This window comes from Pituophis catenifer, unplaced genomic scaffold (genome assembly GCF_029215685.1).
Source record: "Pituophis catenifer annectens isolate HBS135680 unplaced genomic scaffold, rPitCat1.0.hap2 SCAF_14, whole genome shotgun sequence".
In the NCBI taxonomy this organism is placed as follows: domain Eukaryota; kingdom Metazoa; phylum Chordata; class Lepidosauria; order Squamata; family Colubridae; genus Pituophis; species Pituophis catenifer.
Window position 1 is genome coordinate 16,820,918 of NW_027256894.1, and position 17,215 is coordinate 16,838,132.

Sequence of the window (17,215 nt, forward strand, 5' to 3'; positions counted from 1 at the left end):
ACCAAAAGCCAAACGAATTAGTTGCCACAATTCTTTATAGGATTGTTTCCTATGATTCCAAGTTCATACAGAATTGATAACGTGGCAAAGGCTAAGTACATCAGAAGGGAAATGGCTCCCAGCTTTTTGTCTAATTTCCAGCCATTCAGATGAACAGCCAGGAAAATAAAAACAATGGAACAAATGAGAGAAATGGCCGTATAAGTCAATCCGCTGCTGTTCACAAGCACAGGACCCGATGGGTCAACAAAGGCGGTTTTTATAAACCAAGGTAATCCCAAGCACAATAAATCAAACACATTGGATCCTACAATGTTCGACATGGCCATATCTCCTTTCCCTGCAAGATAGAACATATTAAGCATGTCAACCTTAAGAAGTTTGCAGTAGTAGTGTTTCATTTGTTATTTATTAATCAAATCTAGATGAACGCCCAGCTCACAGAAAGTGACCCAATTTTATGTTTAAAAGACACTTGCTACATCTTGTCCACAGGACTGTCATCTGTGGTCTTAACAAGTTTGAAAATGCCTTCAGATCAATGTTAAGAGTGACACAGCGAGGGTCATCCAAAATAGAGTGAAATTAGTGTTTTGTCTTTTAATAGGGACCATTCACTTCCCAAGTAGAACAAAAGGCAATGGTCTCATCCCAGTAATTATTAGGTAAAAAGAATTGGAAGAGCCACTTGCACTTCTGAATGTCGTCAGCTTATTAAATTTAGCGAATGTAGGTATCAAAAGATGTCCCATTTCGTAACATGGTTACCAACTTCGCCATGATAGCTTAACAGATGGAAAGGGCTTACCTCTTCTAGCCACGAGAACACTGGCAATTGTGTCCGGAATGCTGGTTCCAGCTGCTAGTAGCGTCAGGCCCATTATAGTTTCAGGAATATGCAGGGTTTCCCCTGTAATCAGAAAAATCCAAAAGCAAATATCTCATTTCCTTGAGAATGAATTGGGAAGCAATCATACATATTATTTTAAAGAGAATCACATTTTAAAATCAAAAGGACCTGACTAGAATACAAGCAGCTTGGTAGCTAATGAACTAAACTAGAATTTTATTTTGAAAGCAGATAAACTGCATGAGTTGAACAGAGGAAGTTATTTAGCTTTGAAAAACTTGGTCATTGAATACTATGAAAAGCTATATAACCTTTCCTTCAAATACCAATGAAGCCTGCTATTCTCAGCCCTTCTTTAGAATAGCTACAACCAGCCTAATCCCTTCAGTTACTTTGGCATCTTTATCACATGAGCTGTTTGAAGTCATATGAGGCACTAACCTCCCTCAAAAATCTACTCTTGGAAAAAAATGCTTACATTCTCATAGGAAGAGGGGTCTGGAGCCTGCTAATAATCCTTCCTCTCTAAAAACCAAATTCAGATGAATAGCAAGGGAGACATTTGATTTGTAGAAAGTGAAATGCAGCCTCTCCTGCTATAAATATATATATTTTCATGTGGCACAAGCTTTTTACTTTAAAAGAGGCAATAACGGCTCACATTTTAAAGGCAAAAATCTAGATTTTATTACCCAACACTTGTTTCGAATTTATTTTACTCGCGTAGTGATAGATGAGAAACAATCTAAAGGTTGTTTTGACGTCCTTGGATAGGTTCCTTTTAGATAATGTAATTGCAGGCAAAGACTGCAACCCAGTGTGATGGGGCATCTGACATAAGGACTCTAGTTCCTTCTCGAACATACAGGGGAAAACATTAAATGGGGGATTATGGAAAAGAGTCTGTCACAGTGTCAGTTTGACAAACGCTGGGCTGGAAGAACGCAGTTCATGCATCATTCTAATCCTTAAGTGTCTTTTATTTCAGTAACCCAGCCATTGTGGCTTATTCAAGAACGCAGAGTCAAAATATGCCATGGGCTGATACTTGGCAAGTCAGTTTCTTTACTAGCTTAAAACATTTCCTGTCCAGATTTGCTCGTTTATAGGCCATACTCTTAATCAGTCTGAAGATTCTAGGTTTCATTTCCTTTTACATCATCCTTGTATTAGAATGGTTTTACCTTAAGCAGGTGTCCATCCCTGCAGTGTTTTGCATTAGATGCTCAGGTAAAACCTTTCAGGTGTAGGTTACCTAAGCCAGGAGCTACACATTTAAAATGGTCATACATTTTGGGACATGTCGACTGGCTTGACACAACCCTCAAGTGATTTTTTTAAAGAGACATACCCTTCCTTGGCTGTTCTAGATATGTACACAGCCCTCAGTATCGTGTGAATATTGGGCATTAATTCTTCCAACTCTAATCTGCAGTTTTACATATGATCTCTGCAGAGTAGTATCACCTGAAATCAAGTTTTGTATTTTGAGATGCCGTTTAAAAGTGTTGGTTGGAGCAGGCAGGCTAACTAATCAAACTAGCCCACTGAAAACCTACCCACTATGGTCACCATCCATACGAGAATGTACGTAAAAGCAGAAATCCACACTGCCGACATGAAGAAAGCAAGCATGAACCACTTTTTCCAAAAGGGTTTTCTGCAGTCTGGAATCGTCAAATATAGTACAGTGATGACAGGAAGGGCAAGCACCCACAGAATTCTCTTCAGATCTGCTTCAGGCATGGTGAACACGCTTGGGGGATCTGTCCAAATGAAAATAATTTACAAAGCGCTCTCTATTATAAATATATAGGGCTTTATTCCATTTTTTTTTTTTAGAAATTTAACAACAAAGCAAAAATTAGGTACCATATTTTTCAGAGTATAAGACGCACTTACCTACGCAGAAGCCAAAGGGTGGGGGCCAGCGGGTGGGCAGGACTACATTTGGTGCATAATATACACCCAAATTTTCACCGAAAAAGTGCATCTTATACTCCGAAAAATATGGTACTTGTCCTTGACTTGCCCCACAGATATCAGAAGCCAATGTTGGACTGGGGAGTTGTATACTTCATCACAACCTTTTTGCAAACTAGACATGACATAGTCTTGATACGTTTTACAGATGTTTAGGTATCTTTGTATCTAAACTTTACTTCCAGCATTTGAAAAATATGAAGAATTTAAAAAAGATACTACATGCTTCGTAATTTGGGGGTTAGGATTAAAAATAAATAAATAAATAGTAGCAGTTCTTGTCAGAGTTTTTAAAGAAGCCCTGGGTTAAAAAAAAATACCTTCAGAAATGGTATCAAGTCCGTGTAAGCTTGCTGAAAGTTGCGTGTAGTCAGACTCATGAAAAATGTCATTGTCTGGTCTCGATTGTCGCCGAACGAGAGGTTGAGTCTCGTCCCTCCATCCAGACAGCGGCTGGTCCTCGGCCTCTTCCGTGGTCACCAAGAAGCAGGTGCAACAAGGACTAAACTTGCTCATGAAATATTGGTTGATTTTAATGTCAAAGCAGAGTACTAAAATATAGATTCCATATATTAACAGGAGGGAAGCACATTCATACCTAAGACAAAGTAAAAACTTTGCGTCAATGTGGGCTTAGCAGGTTGTGTGAAACCACACACTATGGTTTGATGTGGTAGGCAAACCTAGATTTTCAGTTGGGTGAAGATCTGGGCTATTCCCAGGCCATTCCAGCAGTGGAATAGGATTATCTTGAAACTCCAAAAATCTATGGAGCCGACTAAAGAAACCTGTTAGTCAGAAGCGAACCAGCAATAAAACCCAGTTAACTCATTCAATCTTGGTTTCACATGATAACAGCTGCAGAACTAAAAGACTTGTTCACTCCATGGGAAGACCTCATAAGGCTGTAATTCATGCTAAAGGTTACCCAACTATGGATTAACTGATATGGTGATCATTTTTGTCTATCTCGTTTTTTCTACGGGTTTCACTTTTTCTTCTTTATACTGTAACTGCTATTCTAATAGCAAATCCTTCATAAAAGTTATGGCATTACATTCTTGATTAAATTATCTTTCCATTGATATATCATTTTATGGTACTCCTCCACAAAAAAAAAAAAAAAAAAGTGTTATTAGCTAGTTTTAGAAAATACACTTTTCCCAAAAGGCTTCCTCAATTTTGGTCACTACAGTATGCTGCCCAACTCACTGTAACAACCCAGAACCGCCTCTTCCCCAAATATTTAAAGTGTGCCTTTAAGTGTAAACTACCAATCAATCCACGTATGAAACCAGCCAACCATGCACCTTAAAGTTAGTGTGGAAAAGCAAAAAAAAAGTAAAAATAAAAAATGTGACGACCAAAAGAATCTGCAATGCATATATGAGCAGCTGTTGTTCAGGTGCTGTTTCACCTGAATAAAATAAGTACCGGGAGCGGTACTTTCGGGGAAAACTTACCAATAAACTTGGTTGTCCACAATCATGGCAAGAACGGCCCCCGCACTAATAATGTAAGCCAAGCAATCTCTGAACAATGGCCAGCAAGAGAGGTGTAAAACCTACAATTCAGACAATGCAACATTTGGATTACGTGAGCTTTTTCAAGCCTTCGTAACAAACCAAGGTATTTGTATTTTGTATTATTTGTATTTATTGAATTTGTATACCGCCCTACTCCCGAAGGACTCAGGGCGGTGAACAGCCATAAAAATAAAACATGAAAGTACAAAATTTAAAATAGAGATAAAACAAATTAAATAAATTTGGCTGAACCATATTTAAAACCCCAATAATTTAAAACCAAATTTAAAATTCCCATTTAAAAGCGGAGAAGTTTAGGTCAGGCCGGCTTGCTGGAATAGGAACGTCTTAAGCGTGCGACGGAAGGTACGCAGATCCGGAATCCTCCGTATCTCGGGGGGGAGCTCGTTCCAGATAGTAGGTGCCCCCACAGAGAAGGCTCTCCCCCTGGGGGCCGCCAGTCGACATTGTTTGGCCGACGGCACCCGGAGGAGCCCCTCTCTATGGGAGCGTACTGGTCGGTGGGAGGCTATTGGTGGTAGCAGGCGGTCCCGTAAATAGGTGCTTCGAGAACGCAAGTGCCCTGTTGGATTGGACCTTGATCCATCCAATCCAGCTGTGCATTCTCCTAGGGACCAACTAAGTACAGATGGAAACCCACCATCTCCCAGCAGATGGCCTTCAGAGGCAGTGCCACCACCATGAAGACTTAATAACCACTGATCTTCATGACAACAACAACAACAACAACAACAACAACAACAATAATAATAATAATAATAATAATAATAATAATTTTATTTATATACCGCCCTCCTCCCGAAGGATTCGGGGCTATGTACAGCCAAAATTAAAACATAAATATACTGCCATCAGCCATGCCTTGGTTGAACGTGACCCAAATTTCAACCGAGAATGTCTTAAACATGTCAACACGCCCAGTAAGCAACTTCATTCTATTTAACCTAATTTATTTCCATCTGCAATATGGAAATTATTGGATACAACTTGTTATAGGACAGTGATGGCTAACCTTTTTCTTGTCGTGTGCCGAAAGTGCGTGCGAGAGAGAGAGAGACAACGCACATGCGTGTCGGCACCCATAATGCAATGTGCCCCCCATGTATGCATGCATAATCCCATGCTCCCTGCCACCCCCATGCATGCACATGCGACTCCCCCATGCCTCCCCACGCATGCGCGCACGACCCCCCCTGCCCCGTTTTGGGCCTAGCAGGCCTCCCTGCAGCCTCCCAGGGCCAAAAATGAGCCATGGGGGTATGCACCACACACCCTGTCCCCCACGCATGCATGTGTGCCTCCCGTGTATGTGCCACATCTGCATGCGCCCCGCCCTCCGCCCCTCCCAAAAATCAGCTGGCTGGCAGGAGGCGTGTGTGCATGCATGGTGGAGCTGAGCTGGGTGACGGCTCACTTATCTGCAGAGAGGGCTCTGCGTGCCAGCTGTGGCACGCATCCCATCGGTTCTCCATCACAGTTATAGGATGTATGTTCCCCTCTATCAACTTTCTAAAAATACCAAGATCTCAGTAAGCTTTTTTTTTTGGTTATCCCCGAGCAATAACATCCTACCTGGGAAGTACCATCAATTGGCCCCCAAATTAATTTCCCTTTGCAGTTAAGTGGAAGGCGGAATCATAAAAGAGAGCACTCACCATGCCAGCTAAGAGTCCACAGGCTGCACAGATGCCGAGAAGATTGTAGATGGCGGAGCCAAGGATGGTGCTGACTCCGATATCTCCCTTTGTGACAAAGACACCTAAAAAATGGAGCATTGGTGAATAGGACTGACTCTTGCTGTTGCAAAGACTGAACTGGGTGCTGGTTAAGGGGATGGCTTACCAAGAAAGGCGGTGACTAATTCAGGAGCAGAACTGCCAGCGGCCATGAAGGTTGCTCCTGCCACGTCTTGAGAGAGGCCAAGAGCTACAGGAAGAATCAATGGGGACAAGAGAAAAGAGGCATGCAATCTTCAGGGACGGGTAAAAATCAAGGAACAACGTTTTCATTTCTGTATTTCTCTTTCCTACTTCTACATATATCCCTTCAATGTCCAATGGCTTCAAGCAACTTACAAGATATTGATATAATAGGACTAAAAACAGCCACAGATGATAGTTATACTTTATATACAGAGAGAGAGAGAGAGAGAGGGAGGGAGGGAGGGAGGGAGAGAGAGAGAGAGAGAGAGAGAGAGAGAGATATGATAGGTATAGATGATAGATAGATATAGATGATACGTAGGTAGGTAGGTAGGTAGGTAGTAGGTAGATAGATGATATGATAGATAGATGATAGATAGATGATAGATATAGATGATAAGTAGGTAGGTAGGTAGGTAGATGATAGAGATAGATGATGGATAGATAGGTAGATGACAGATAGATGATATGATAGATGATAGATATAGATGATAGATATAGATGATACATAGGTAGGTAGGTAGGTAGGTAGGTAGTAGGTAGGTAGATAGATAGATAGATAGATAGATAGATGATAGATATAGATGATAGATAGATATAGATGGTAGGTAGGTAGGTAGATAGATAGATAGATAATAGAGATAGATGATAGATAGATATAGATGGTAGGTAGGTAGGTAGGTAGATAGATGATAGAGATAGATGATGGATAGATAGGTAGATGACAGATAGATAGATAGATAGATAGATAGATAGATAGATAGATAGATAGATAGATCAGCCTAAAGGCCATTCATTGGAGGAAGGGAAAATTGTAGTCAATAACTGTGGTTGAAAAACCATGAGAATACACCCAGTCGTGTAAAGGGAGTATGAAGAGAAATGAGCAGGGATATTGGTAAAGAATGTGTGTGTGTGTCAAAAAAAGCTGAGATAGCAATGTGAAGTCAAATCACTTCAGGTTTGATTTAATGCATGGTATGAATTCACTCCCTGTGAACTGTAAACTCGATATGTTACACAGATCTGGCTCACTCTTCAATAGGCTGTGTTTAAACCATTTTAGAGTAAACCAGGTTTTTTCATCCACCACGGCTGGCCAGTTCTCCTATTTATTTATTATTTTGTTGCATTTCTATGCCGCCCCACTCTGGGCAGCTTACAACAGAGAATAAAATTATTTTATAAAATTATTATATTCCTAGCCTAGAAATTCATTGGTTAGCAAAGAAAAGCAGACTGGGATTTTAATTCTTAGCATCAACCACATTTTAGCCTAGTACGTCGTGAGAGCCAACTCCATGTGTTCAATGTATCGGTTATTGTACATACAAACCTGGTCAGATGAGGGAGAACTCGGTTAACCATGTGTTTTTATATTGATTTATATAGTTTTTTAAGTGTGGTAAATTACGCACACTGCATGCATGTATTTGAAGCGAATAACCAAATAAATTGAAATAATGAAGAAAGGAGTTAGTCACGGCTCGACCGGCCCATTATGTGGATGCTGCCAATATTCTTAGAAATTTGGCTTCGTCCGGAACACATTTCATAGCTGCTTTCCCAAATCCTTTTTATCTACGGAGGAGATGAATACGCTCCCAGCGCTCCGACTCTATAAAGGAGGCCCTTTGTTTAGTACTGATCAAGCCCAAGAGATAATCCTTGAATTCTTTTGCCAGCCATAATGCTCCTGTTTTCGGGATCCTTTCCCCCTAAAATAAGCCACAAAACACTGCATAACTTTTCCTAAACGGCAGTTGTCTCGTGCCCAGAATTGTCTCGAACGGCAATTTGGGAATTTGGGGAAGGGGGATAAGAGAGCCTAGGGCAGACTTACTATGACTGATCATCTCCAACGCTGGGAGGAAGTAGTCATCGCAGACAATGGCCACCGCCAGGAACATGTAAAAAATGATGATAAAATAGATCACGATGCCGCCTTCTACTCGTTCTTGCGGTGTGAAAAACCCGTCGGGGAATTCCGACGATGGGGAGAGAACACACCGGCTTTTGTTTTCTGTAAAAGAAGTTAGGAAATCCTAATTTCATAAAAAGCACATCTCAGCTGCCTTAGTAGATTTACTTTGAAGAACCGGAGGGCAAGGCAGAAATGACAAGGATGGTCTCCTCCTTTTCTGGGAGAAATAGCTTAAAAAAAAATAAAATAAAGCGTATGGCTCCCTTCACCCCAAATGTATTTATCCTTACTGAAAGTACTCTCATCTAATTCAGGTAACAGTAACAGATTTGGAAGGGACTTTGGAGGTCATCTAGTCCAACCCCCTACTCACGCAGACCTGTACTTCCTCATTTCTGATTTTGTCAACCAAATCTTGAGACCATCTTATCCTTATCAATGCTCCTGATTGAGGGGATCCCATGAATTTAAACCAGAAATTCCAGAATGAATAGAATAGAATTCTTTACTGGCCAAGTGTAATTGGACACACAAGGAATTTGTCTTGATGTATACGCTCTCAATGTACATAAAAGATGCATTCGTCAAGAATCATAAGATACAACACAACACTTAATGATAATCATAGGGAATAAATAAGCAATCAAATCACATTAGGAAACAGTCAATATAAATCTTAAGGATACCAGCAACAAGGTTACAGTCATAGTCATAAGTGGAAGGAGATGGGTGATAGGAACGATGGGAAGATTAATAGTAATGCAGACTTAGTAACTAGTTTGACAGTGTTGAGGGAATTATTTGTTTAGCAGAGTGATGGCGTTGGGGAAAAAACTGTTCTTGTGTCTAGTTGTTCTGGTGTGCAGTGCTCTATAGCGTCGTTTTGAGAGTAGGAGTTGAAACAGTTTATGTCCAGGATGCGAGGGGTCTCTAAATATTTTCACAGCCCTCTTTTTGACTCGTGCAGTATACAGGTCCTCAATGGAAGGCAGGTTGGTAGCCATTGTTTTTTCTGCAGTTCTAATTATCCTCTGAAGTCTGTGTCTGTCTTGTTGGGTTGCAGAACCAAACCATGCATGCATTGTTATCCCCTTCATCCTCCTAATTCATTTCCTGTGCCTGCAAGGACCTATCGGAGAACAACTTGGCTGCACCGAGTACAATTTACTCACAAGTAGACGAGTCCAGAAGAGGGGAACCTTCCCCATTCCCAAAGGACCCCGTTTCCCGAGGCAGTGCGCCCAGAGGACACGGAGGGGCAGCTGCAAAAGGGGTAGAGGAACTCGCCCGGCCTTACCTGGATCTTGGCGGAGGTGTTGAGCGCTCGCCCCCGGCAAAGGAAGCCCCCCTGCAAAGCCTCCGGTCCCCCAAAGCAACCCCAAACCCAGGGCGACCACGCAGGGCGCTCGGCGGCTTTTGGGGTGACGCTGAGCTGGATACATCTTGCAAGGCTGGAACCTCGCATTAGGCAGGGCGGGCGGGCAGGCAGGCAGGCGATCCGGCTCAGGGGCTGCGGGGGCATCATGTGAGTCCGCTGGGAAGGCCTTGTCGGGCTCGGGGGCCTAAGAGGGAGGGAGGCTTAAAGCCCTGGAAAGAAAAGACTTTGGGAAGCGGCGCGAGATCAGCCAGCCAGGGTTGGCAGCGACGGCGGAATTTGGCGCAGGGGAAAACAAAACAAAACAAAACAAAACAAAACAAAACAAAACAAAACAAAACAAAACAACAACTGCAAGCTTTCGGGTCCTTCAGAGCTCTTCGTCGGGGAAGAGAAAACATTGCGAGGCTAGAAGGGATTCAACTTAACGCCTGTGCGGTGTCCATTTCGACAGAGACGAGCTTCATTTCATGTTGGAATTCGCGCTCGTGCGCCTTTGCGCACGACTTCCATTCTTGTTGGGTTAGTTGTTACTCAACGATTCTTTGAAGTCTTAAAATTTTGGTGATCTTGTAGCGGTTGGCGAGCTTGTCTTAGCTGAAAGGCAGACTCGGAAGGAGCTTTTGGCCTGAAGGTGCTCCCAACCTGAGTTGAAAAATGAAGAGAAGCAAACTCAAGGTGTAAACTGTAAACTCAATGATGGTTGGGTTGGTAAGACAGGGAAGGCAGGAAATTCCAGAGGGGGGGGAAGAGAGAGAGGGAGAGAGAGAGGGAGAGAGAGGGAGAGAAATATGGTTTGGGCCTCTACCTCCCCCAACTCTCCTTTGATGAGGGGAGAGGCGGTAGGAAAAAGATTCTCATTTATTTATTTGATTTATTAAACAAATCTATATAGCTGCCCATGTGTGAGTCCCGCAATTCACACCGAGATGATTCCGGACAAAGAGTACAAAATTTAATTTAAACATTTTTTAAAAAGTTTCTTATCCAACTGAGGGAGGAAAAAAAAAAAACCCGGCAGCATGCAAACAGCAAAACTCCTTAGCTACTTCCTCCCCAGCTTGTTCAGATGCCCTTTTTTCAACATCACAGCTATCCGTGTAATTAAGGATTAAATGTTAATACACTCGCCTGTTTCAAGACACAGGCTTTTTTTTAAATATCTGTCTAGGAATAATGACGGGCTATTGAAAGGCGAAATGCCAAGTTATGGCTCTATTGAATTAGATAGCTTGCCAGCTTTGGTAAATATTTTCATGTCGATTTTGCACGCTTGTATTTTGATACCGTTAAAATAATGGTGCATTTAAGTCCGGCTTATCAATTTGCATGGAGACATTTGGGCCTATTAGTTGCAGGGAATAAGAAGGCGGGTGGAAGGATCACCAATTGCTTCTTGAAATTCTAACTCCAGTGGACAAAATTGACATACGTCTTGTGGGTCAGATGTGGGGAGAAGGCTATGCTTCCCCCCCAACCCCACCCCAGTCCTCCAGGTTGATTCTTTCCACGTAGGAAGGTATGGAGAAGACTCCTGCGAATCCCTTGGACTGCAAGGTGATCAAACTGGTCGGTCCTACAGGAGATCAAGACTGACTGCTGACTGAAGGATATTTGCAAAATGTCCATTCCCATCCCACTCTGGGGCCAGCCAGAGATGGTATTTGCAGGTTTTCCGAACTACTCAAAATTTCCACTAACAGGTTCTCCAGAACCTGTCAGAACCTGCTGAATAGCACCCCTGTCTGGAAGCAAGCTAAACACCGTCACACCTTCTTCGAGCTTGCGAGTGTTAGTCTAGCGCTTATGATGTTACCTAGTTTAGGTAATGAAACCGTCAACTTGCAAAGCTGCAAGAAAAGCACTAAACTTAGAGACCACCAAGGCCTCTTCCTCCTCCTCCTCCTCCTCCTCCTCCTCCTCCTCCTCCTCCTCTTCCTCCTCCTTGCAAATCCCATTCCTTACTAGCACTGATGATGTTACCTAGTCTGGGTAATGAAACTGTCAACTTGCAAAGCTGCAAGAAAAGCACAAAGCTCAGAGACCACCAAGGCCTCCTCCTCCTCCTCTTCTTCCTCTTCTTCTTCTTCTTCTTCTTCTTCTTCTTCTTCTTCTTCTTCTTCTTCTTCTTCTTCTTCTTCTTCTTCTTCTTCTTCTTCTTCTTCTTCTTCTTCTTCTTCTTCTTCTTCTTCTTCTTCTTCTTCTTCTTCTTCTTCTTCTTCTTCTTCTTCTTCTTCTTCTTCTTCCACTGATGATGTTACCTAGTCTGGGTAATAAAACTGTCAACTTGCAAAGCTGCAAGAAAAGCACTAAGCTCAGAGACCACCAAGGCCTCTTCCTCCTCCTCCTCCTCCTCCTCCTCCTCCTCCTCCTCCTCCTCCTCCTCCTCCTCCTTGCAAATCCCACTCCTTACTAGCACTGATCATGTTACCTAGTCTGGATAATGAAACTGTCAACTTGCAAAGCTGCAAGAAAAGCACTAAGCTCAGAGACCACCAAGGCCTCTTCCTCCTCCCCCCCATCCTCCTTCTCCTCCTCTTCCTCCTCCCCCCCCCCATCCTCCTCCTCCTTGCAAATCTCACTCCTTACTAGCACTGATGATGTTACCTAGTTTGGGTAACGAAACGTCTGTAAGAAAACCAGCAAGCTCAGAGAGCACCAAGGACCCCCCTCATTTCAACCCTGAGCTACAAATATTCCCCTTTATTGGTGCCTTCTTCATTTGGATCTTTTCAGAACTATCAAAAACCGAGCAATTTTTTTTTTTAAAAAAATGCACTCCCCCTTAAGTCAGGTTGTATCTATTCCAATTTTTCTAAAAAAAAAAAATCTTAAAATGTTTGTGGCTCTCTTCAGTGTTACCATTCCTGATGGTTTTACTCATTTACATGTACATGGCTGTTTTTTTTTTTTACGGCTTTCCCTTCCATTCAGAAATCTTTATAGATTTTACCATTAACAAAGCAGAACATCGATTATAGGGTAGTACACAAAGACATTGAATATTACCCTGCCATTCTGTAAATATCCAAGAAGGTGATGACTTGTCAAAACCAGCTTTTCCTTTAGCAACTAAATGAAACAAGACGGATGGTTGTATGCCATTTTGACATGGAACTGGTATTTTAAACTAATTATGGATAGAGCGCCTGGGAATTAGCCTCTGATTTAAGCCATTTGCATTTGAAATATTGGCTCCGGCTAGTCTTGAGATTGGTTCTAAGGTGGGATGGCATTGTCAGATTTGTCATGGTAGAATAGAATAGAATAGAATAACAGAGTTGGAAGGGACCTTGGAGGTCTTCTAGTCCAACCCCCTGCTTAGGCAGGAAACCTTGCACCACTTCAGACAAATGGTTATCCAACATCTTAAGTTTAAGTTTATTTATTTGTCAAGCATATATAAAATTACAGGTAAAAAGTATAAACATAATTTGAATACATGAAAAGAGTAAGTAAAAAGGAATATTAGGACAGGAACTGTAGGCACGCTGGTGCACTTATGCACGCCCCTTACAGACCTCTTAGGAACGGGGTGAGGTCAACAGTAGACAGTTTAAGGTTAAAGTTTTGGGGGTTTGGGGAAGAAACTACAGAGTCAGGTAGTGCATTCCAGGCATTGACCACTCTGTTACTGAAGTCATATTTTCTGCAATCGAGTTTGGAACGGTTTACCTTTGAGTTTGTATCGATTATTTGCTCGTGTATTGTTGTGGTTGAAGCTGAAGTAGTCATTGACAGGAAGGACATTGTGGCAGATAATTTTATGTACTACGCTTAGGTCAGACTGAAGTCATCTTAAAAACTTTTTAAAAACTTCCAGTGTTGGAGCATTCACAACTTCTGGAGGCAAGTTGTTCCACGGATTAATTGTTCTAACTGTCAGGAAATTTCTCCTTAGTTCTAAGTTGCTTCTCTCCTTGATGAGTTTCTACCCGTTGCTTCTTGTCCTGCCCTCAGGTGCTTTGGAGAATAGCTTGACTCCCTCTTCTTTGTGGCAGCCCCTGAGATACTGGAACACTGCTATCATGTCTCCCCTAGTCCTTCTTTTCATTAGACATACCCAGTTCCTGCAACCGTTCTTCCTATGTTTTTGCCTCTAGTCCCCTAATCCTCTTTGTTGCTCTTCTCTGCACTCTTTCTAGAGTCTCCACATCTTTTTTATATCGTGGCGACCAAAAATGTTTCCCCTTTGAGGCAGATAGAAAGCTGAGAAGGGGAAATCTGTTGATAAATGCCAGGTTTCTGCAAGTCTTGTTGCTCCGTTCTTTTCAGAAAGAGAGGACGACACAGATCATGTGTCAAGAAAGTGGGAAGGAGGATATATCTCAAATGTCTATGGAGATTCTCAGTCCTCCAGGTTATGATTATCCCAAAGGGGCTTTTTCCAAAAGTCAGTGGGACTCCCTTGGTTCTTTTTTTTCCTTGGAAACCTTTCACTTCTCCTCCAAAATGCTTCTTCAGTTCTACAGGAGAGGTTTCTTGGATGAGAAGTGAAACGTTTGGAAAATAAAAGAAACAAACCAGGGAAGTCCTTTTGGAAAAAGCACTTTTGGGATGTATTTCATACTCTGTGGAATATTCTCTCCCCCTCCACGCCCCCGGAGATTAAAATAGCCTCAATCCTGTTGGCTTTAAAAAAAACCTGGCTATGTACCCAGGCCTGGGGCTCAGTGTGTATTAAGAGCTTGATTTCTTGGCTTTACTGTTAGTTGATTAACTATCTTGGCTGCTGTAGGTAATTAATTTTTGGATGCTTCAATTGTTTTTGATTATTTTATAGTTTTAGAATTGTAAACTGCCCAGAGTCACTTGGCTTGAGATGGGCAGCTATTGAAATGGAATGCATGAATGAACGAACGAACGAATGAGTGAGTGAATGAATGAATAAATCAATAAAATAAACTTGTATCCACCTTATACCTGTTCTAGACCTAAATGTCTATAGAGATTCTCAGTCATCCAGGTTCATGGTTGTCCCAAAGCTGCTTTTTCAAGAGACAACTGGACTTTTCTGGGTTTTCTTTAAAGACATTTCTCTTCTCATCCAAGAATCCGGAGATACGGAGGATCCCGGACCTGCGCGCTTTCCGCCGTGCCATCAAAACATTTCTTTTCCAGCAGGCCGGCCTGGCCTAACCTCTCTTTCAAACTTAAAATTTTTAAAATTCTTAAATTTTAAATTTGTCTTATGAATTGGGGTGTTTTAAATTTCGTTTTTCGGGCCAATTATTTAATTGTATTTTAATGGTTTTTTAACATTTGTATTATATGTATTTTATTTGGCTGTTCACCGCCCTGAGTCCTTCGGGAGTAGGGCGGTATACAAATTCAATTAATAATAATAATAATAATAATAATAATAATAATAATAATAATAATAATAATAATAATAATAATAATCTTCAGCGAAACCTCTTCAAAGAATAACAAGAAAGTCCAGTTGCCTCTTGAAAAAGCACCTTTGGGTGTTCTAGACTTACTGTCCAGGTAGCCCTCAATTTACAACGATTTGTTTAGTGACCGTTACAACAGCACTGGAAAAAAGTGACTTATGGCAGTTTTTCACACTTACAACAATTGCAGCATCCCTCATGGTCAAGTGATCGAAATTCAGAAGCTTGGCAACTGACTCATATTTCTGAGGACCGCAGTGTTCTGGGGTCAAGTGACACCCCCCACTTTTAGAATAGAATAACAGAGTTGGAAGGGACCTTGGAGGTCTTCTAGTCCAACTCCCTTCCCAGGCAGGAAACCCTACACCACTTCAGACAAATGGTTATCCAATCTCTTTTTAAAAACTTCCAACGTTGAAGCATTCACAACTTCTGGAGGCAAGTTGTTCCACTGGTTAATTGTTCTAACTATCAGGAAATTTTTCCTTAGTTCTAGGTTGCTTCTCTCCTTGATTAGTTTCCACCCATGGCTTCTTGTCCTGCCCTCGGGTGGTCAATGCCTGGAATGCTCTACCTGATTCTGTGGTTTTGTCCCCAAATCCCCAAAACTTTAACCTTAGACTGTCTACTGTAGACCTCACCCCATTCCTAAGAGGTCTGTGAGGGACGTGCATAAGCGCACCAGTGTGCCTACCGTCCCTGTCCTAATGTTTTTTTTTTAATTTGATTTATATGCCGCCCTTCTCCGGAGACTCAGGGCGGCTTACAATGCGTTAAGCAATAGCCTTCATACTTTTGTATATTTATACAAAGTCAGTTTATTGCCCCCACAAACTGGGTTTTCTTTTATTCGTATCTTTTTTATGTATTCATAATTATGTTTATGTATCTGTCATAAAATACATGCTTGACTAAACAAACAAACAAACAAATAAACAAACAAACAAAGGCAACTGGACTTCCTTGGTTTTTCTTCCCCTTGAAAACCTTTCCCTTCTCATCCAAGGAGCTTCTTCAGTTCTGAGAGCTTCAGTTCAGTTCTCTTTAGAGAACTCTTTATGTATTCCACCCAGTTCAATTCTTTTTCGACCGTCTCCCCTCGAAATTAGATCTGTGATGCTTTTATTTAGACAACGTCCTTGCGGGTAACACTTGGTGATTTTGTTGTAGCAAGCAATCTCCGAGAACTGACGCAAAAAAAAAAGCTGAAAGGGGGGCTAAATTTAGCAACAGATGGAGCAGTTGACAGAGCCTTCTCCCGTCGTCTTCTTCTTCTTCTGGCCATGTGCCATTTGTTGAATCTTGGCCGGCAAACAGATTTGTCGCTAATATATCATGATTTAAAACCACGAAGAGAGCAGCTGCAGCTTTGATTTGGTTCATGCTTCTGCTGGGCTGTTCTTGCGCACCTCAGTCGCTTCTGAAGCAGACATGAGCTTTCTTTCCCCCAAATCAGTGGTGGATTTCAAAATTTTTTACTACCGGTTCTGTGGGCGTGGCTTGGTGGGCATGGCATGGCTTGGTGGGTGTGGCAGGGGAAGGATACTGCGAAATCTCCATTCCCTCCCCACTCCAGGGGACTGCAAAATCTCCATTCCCACCCCACTCCAGGGGAAGGATACTGCAAAATCTCCATTCCCACCCTACTTCAGGGGAAGGTTACTGCAAAAACTCCATTCCCACCCCACTCCAGGGGAAGGTTACTGCAAAATGTGGAGTTCACAGCAGATTGTTTTTTTTTTTTTTTGACGTCCTGGGAGAGAAACATCTGCCGCTACCTAGGATTGAACTCTCAATCTTCTAAGTGGGAGGTGAGTGTCTTCACCACTAGACCACCATGCTGCTCTAAAGATGTTCTGCAAAGCATATAAAAAAAGGACGGAGAAAGTTTCAATCACACCTCATGGCTCTCTTTTTTTTAAAAAAAAATCTGTTTTGGGGATCTGTAGCCCACACAACATCACTTTTTTCCCCTTTATTAAGATTGGTAGCATAAACCTTTGCTGCAGTCACCCAACCTACTTAAGGTTTCCGTGCCACAACAAACGACTGGCTTATTGGATTAGATTTTAGTGGGATGCTGAGTCTTCCCTTCTGTCTGCATAAATGCATTTATTCAACATTTCTCTCCTCCTCTCCCTCAAAAGGTCTCCCAGGGCAGCTTATAAATATCTGTATAAGACGCTCCTTGACCTTAGGTTTATCATCTAAAAAACAT

The 17,215-nt window shown here is 42.0% G+C and overlaps 1 protein-coding gene across 1 annotated transcript; it reads right to left on the minus strand.

Annotated features, from left to right (window-relative positions):
- Positions 1–17: 17 nt before the first annotated feature.
- Positions 18–9,751, minus strand: SLC24A5 (solute carrier family 24 member 5). The gene is given in 10 exon segments (XM_070953689.1): positions 18–340; positions 809–910; positions 2,410–2,616; positions 3,154–3,431; positions 4,297–4,397; positions 6,036–6,139; positions 6,223–6,306; positions 8,146–8,325; positions 9,524–9,709; positions 9,712–9,751. Coding segments are annotated over 10 exon segments (1,605 nt in total).
- Between the last annotated feature and the right edge of the window lie 7,464 nt (positions 9,752–17,215).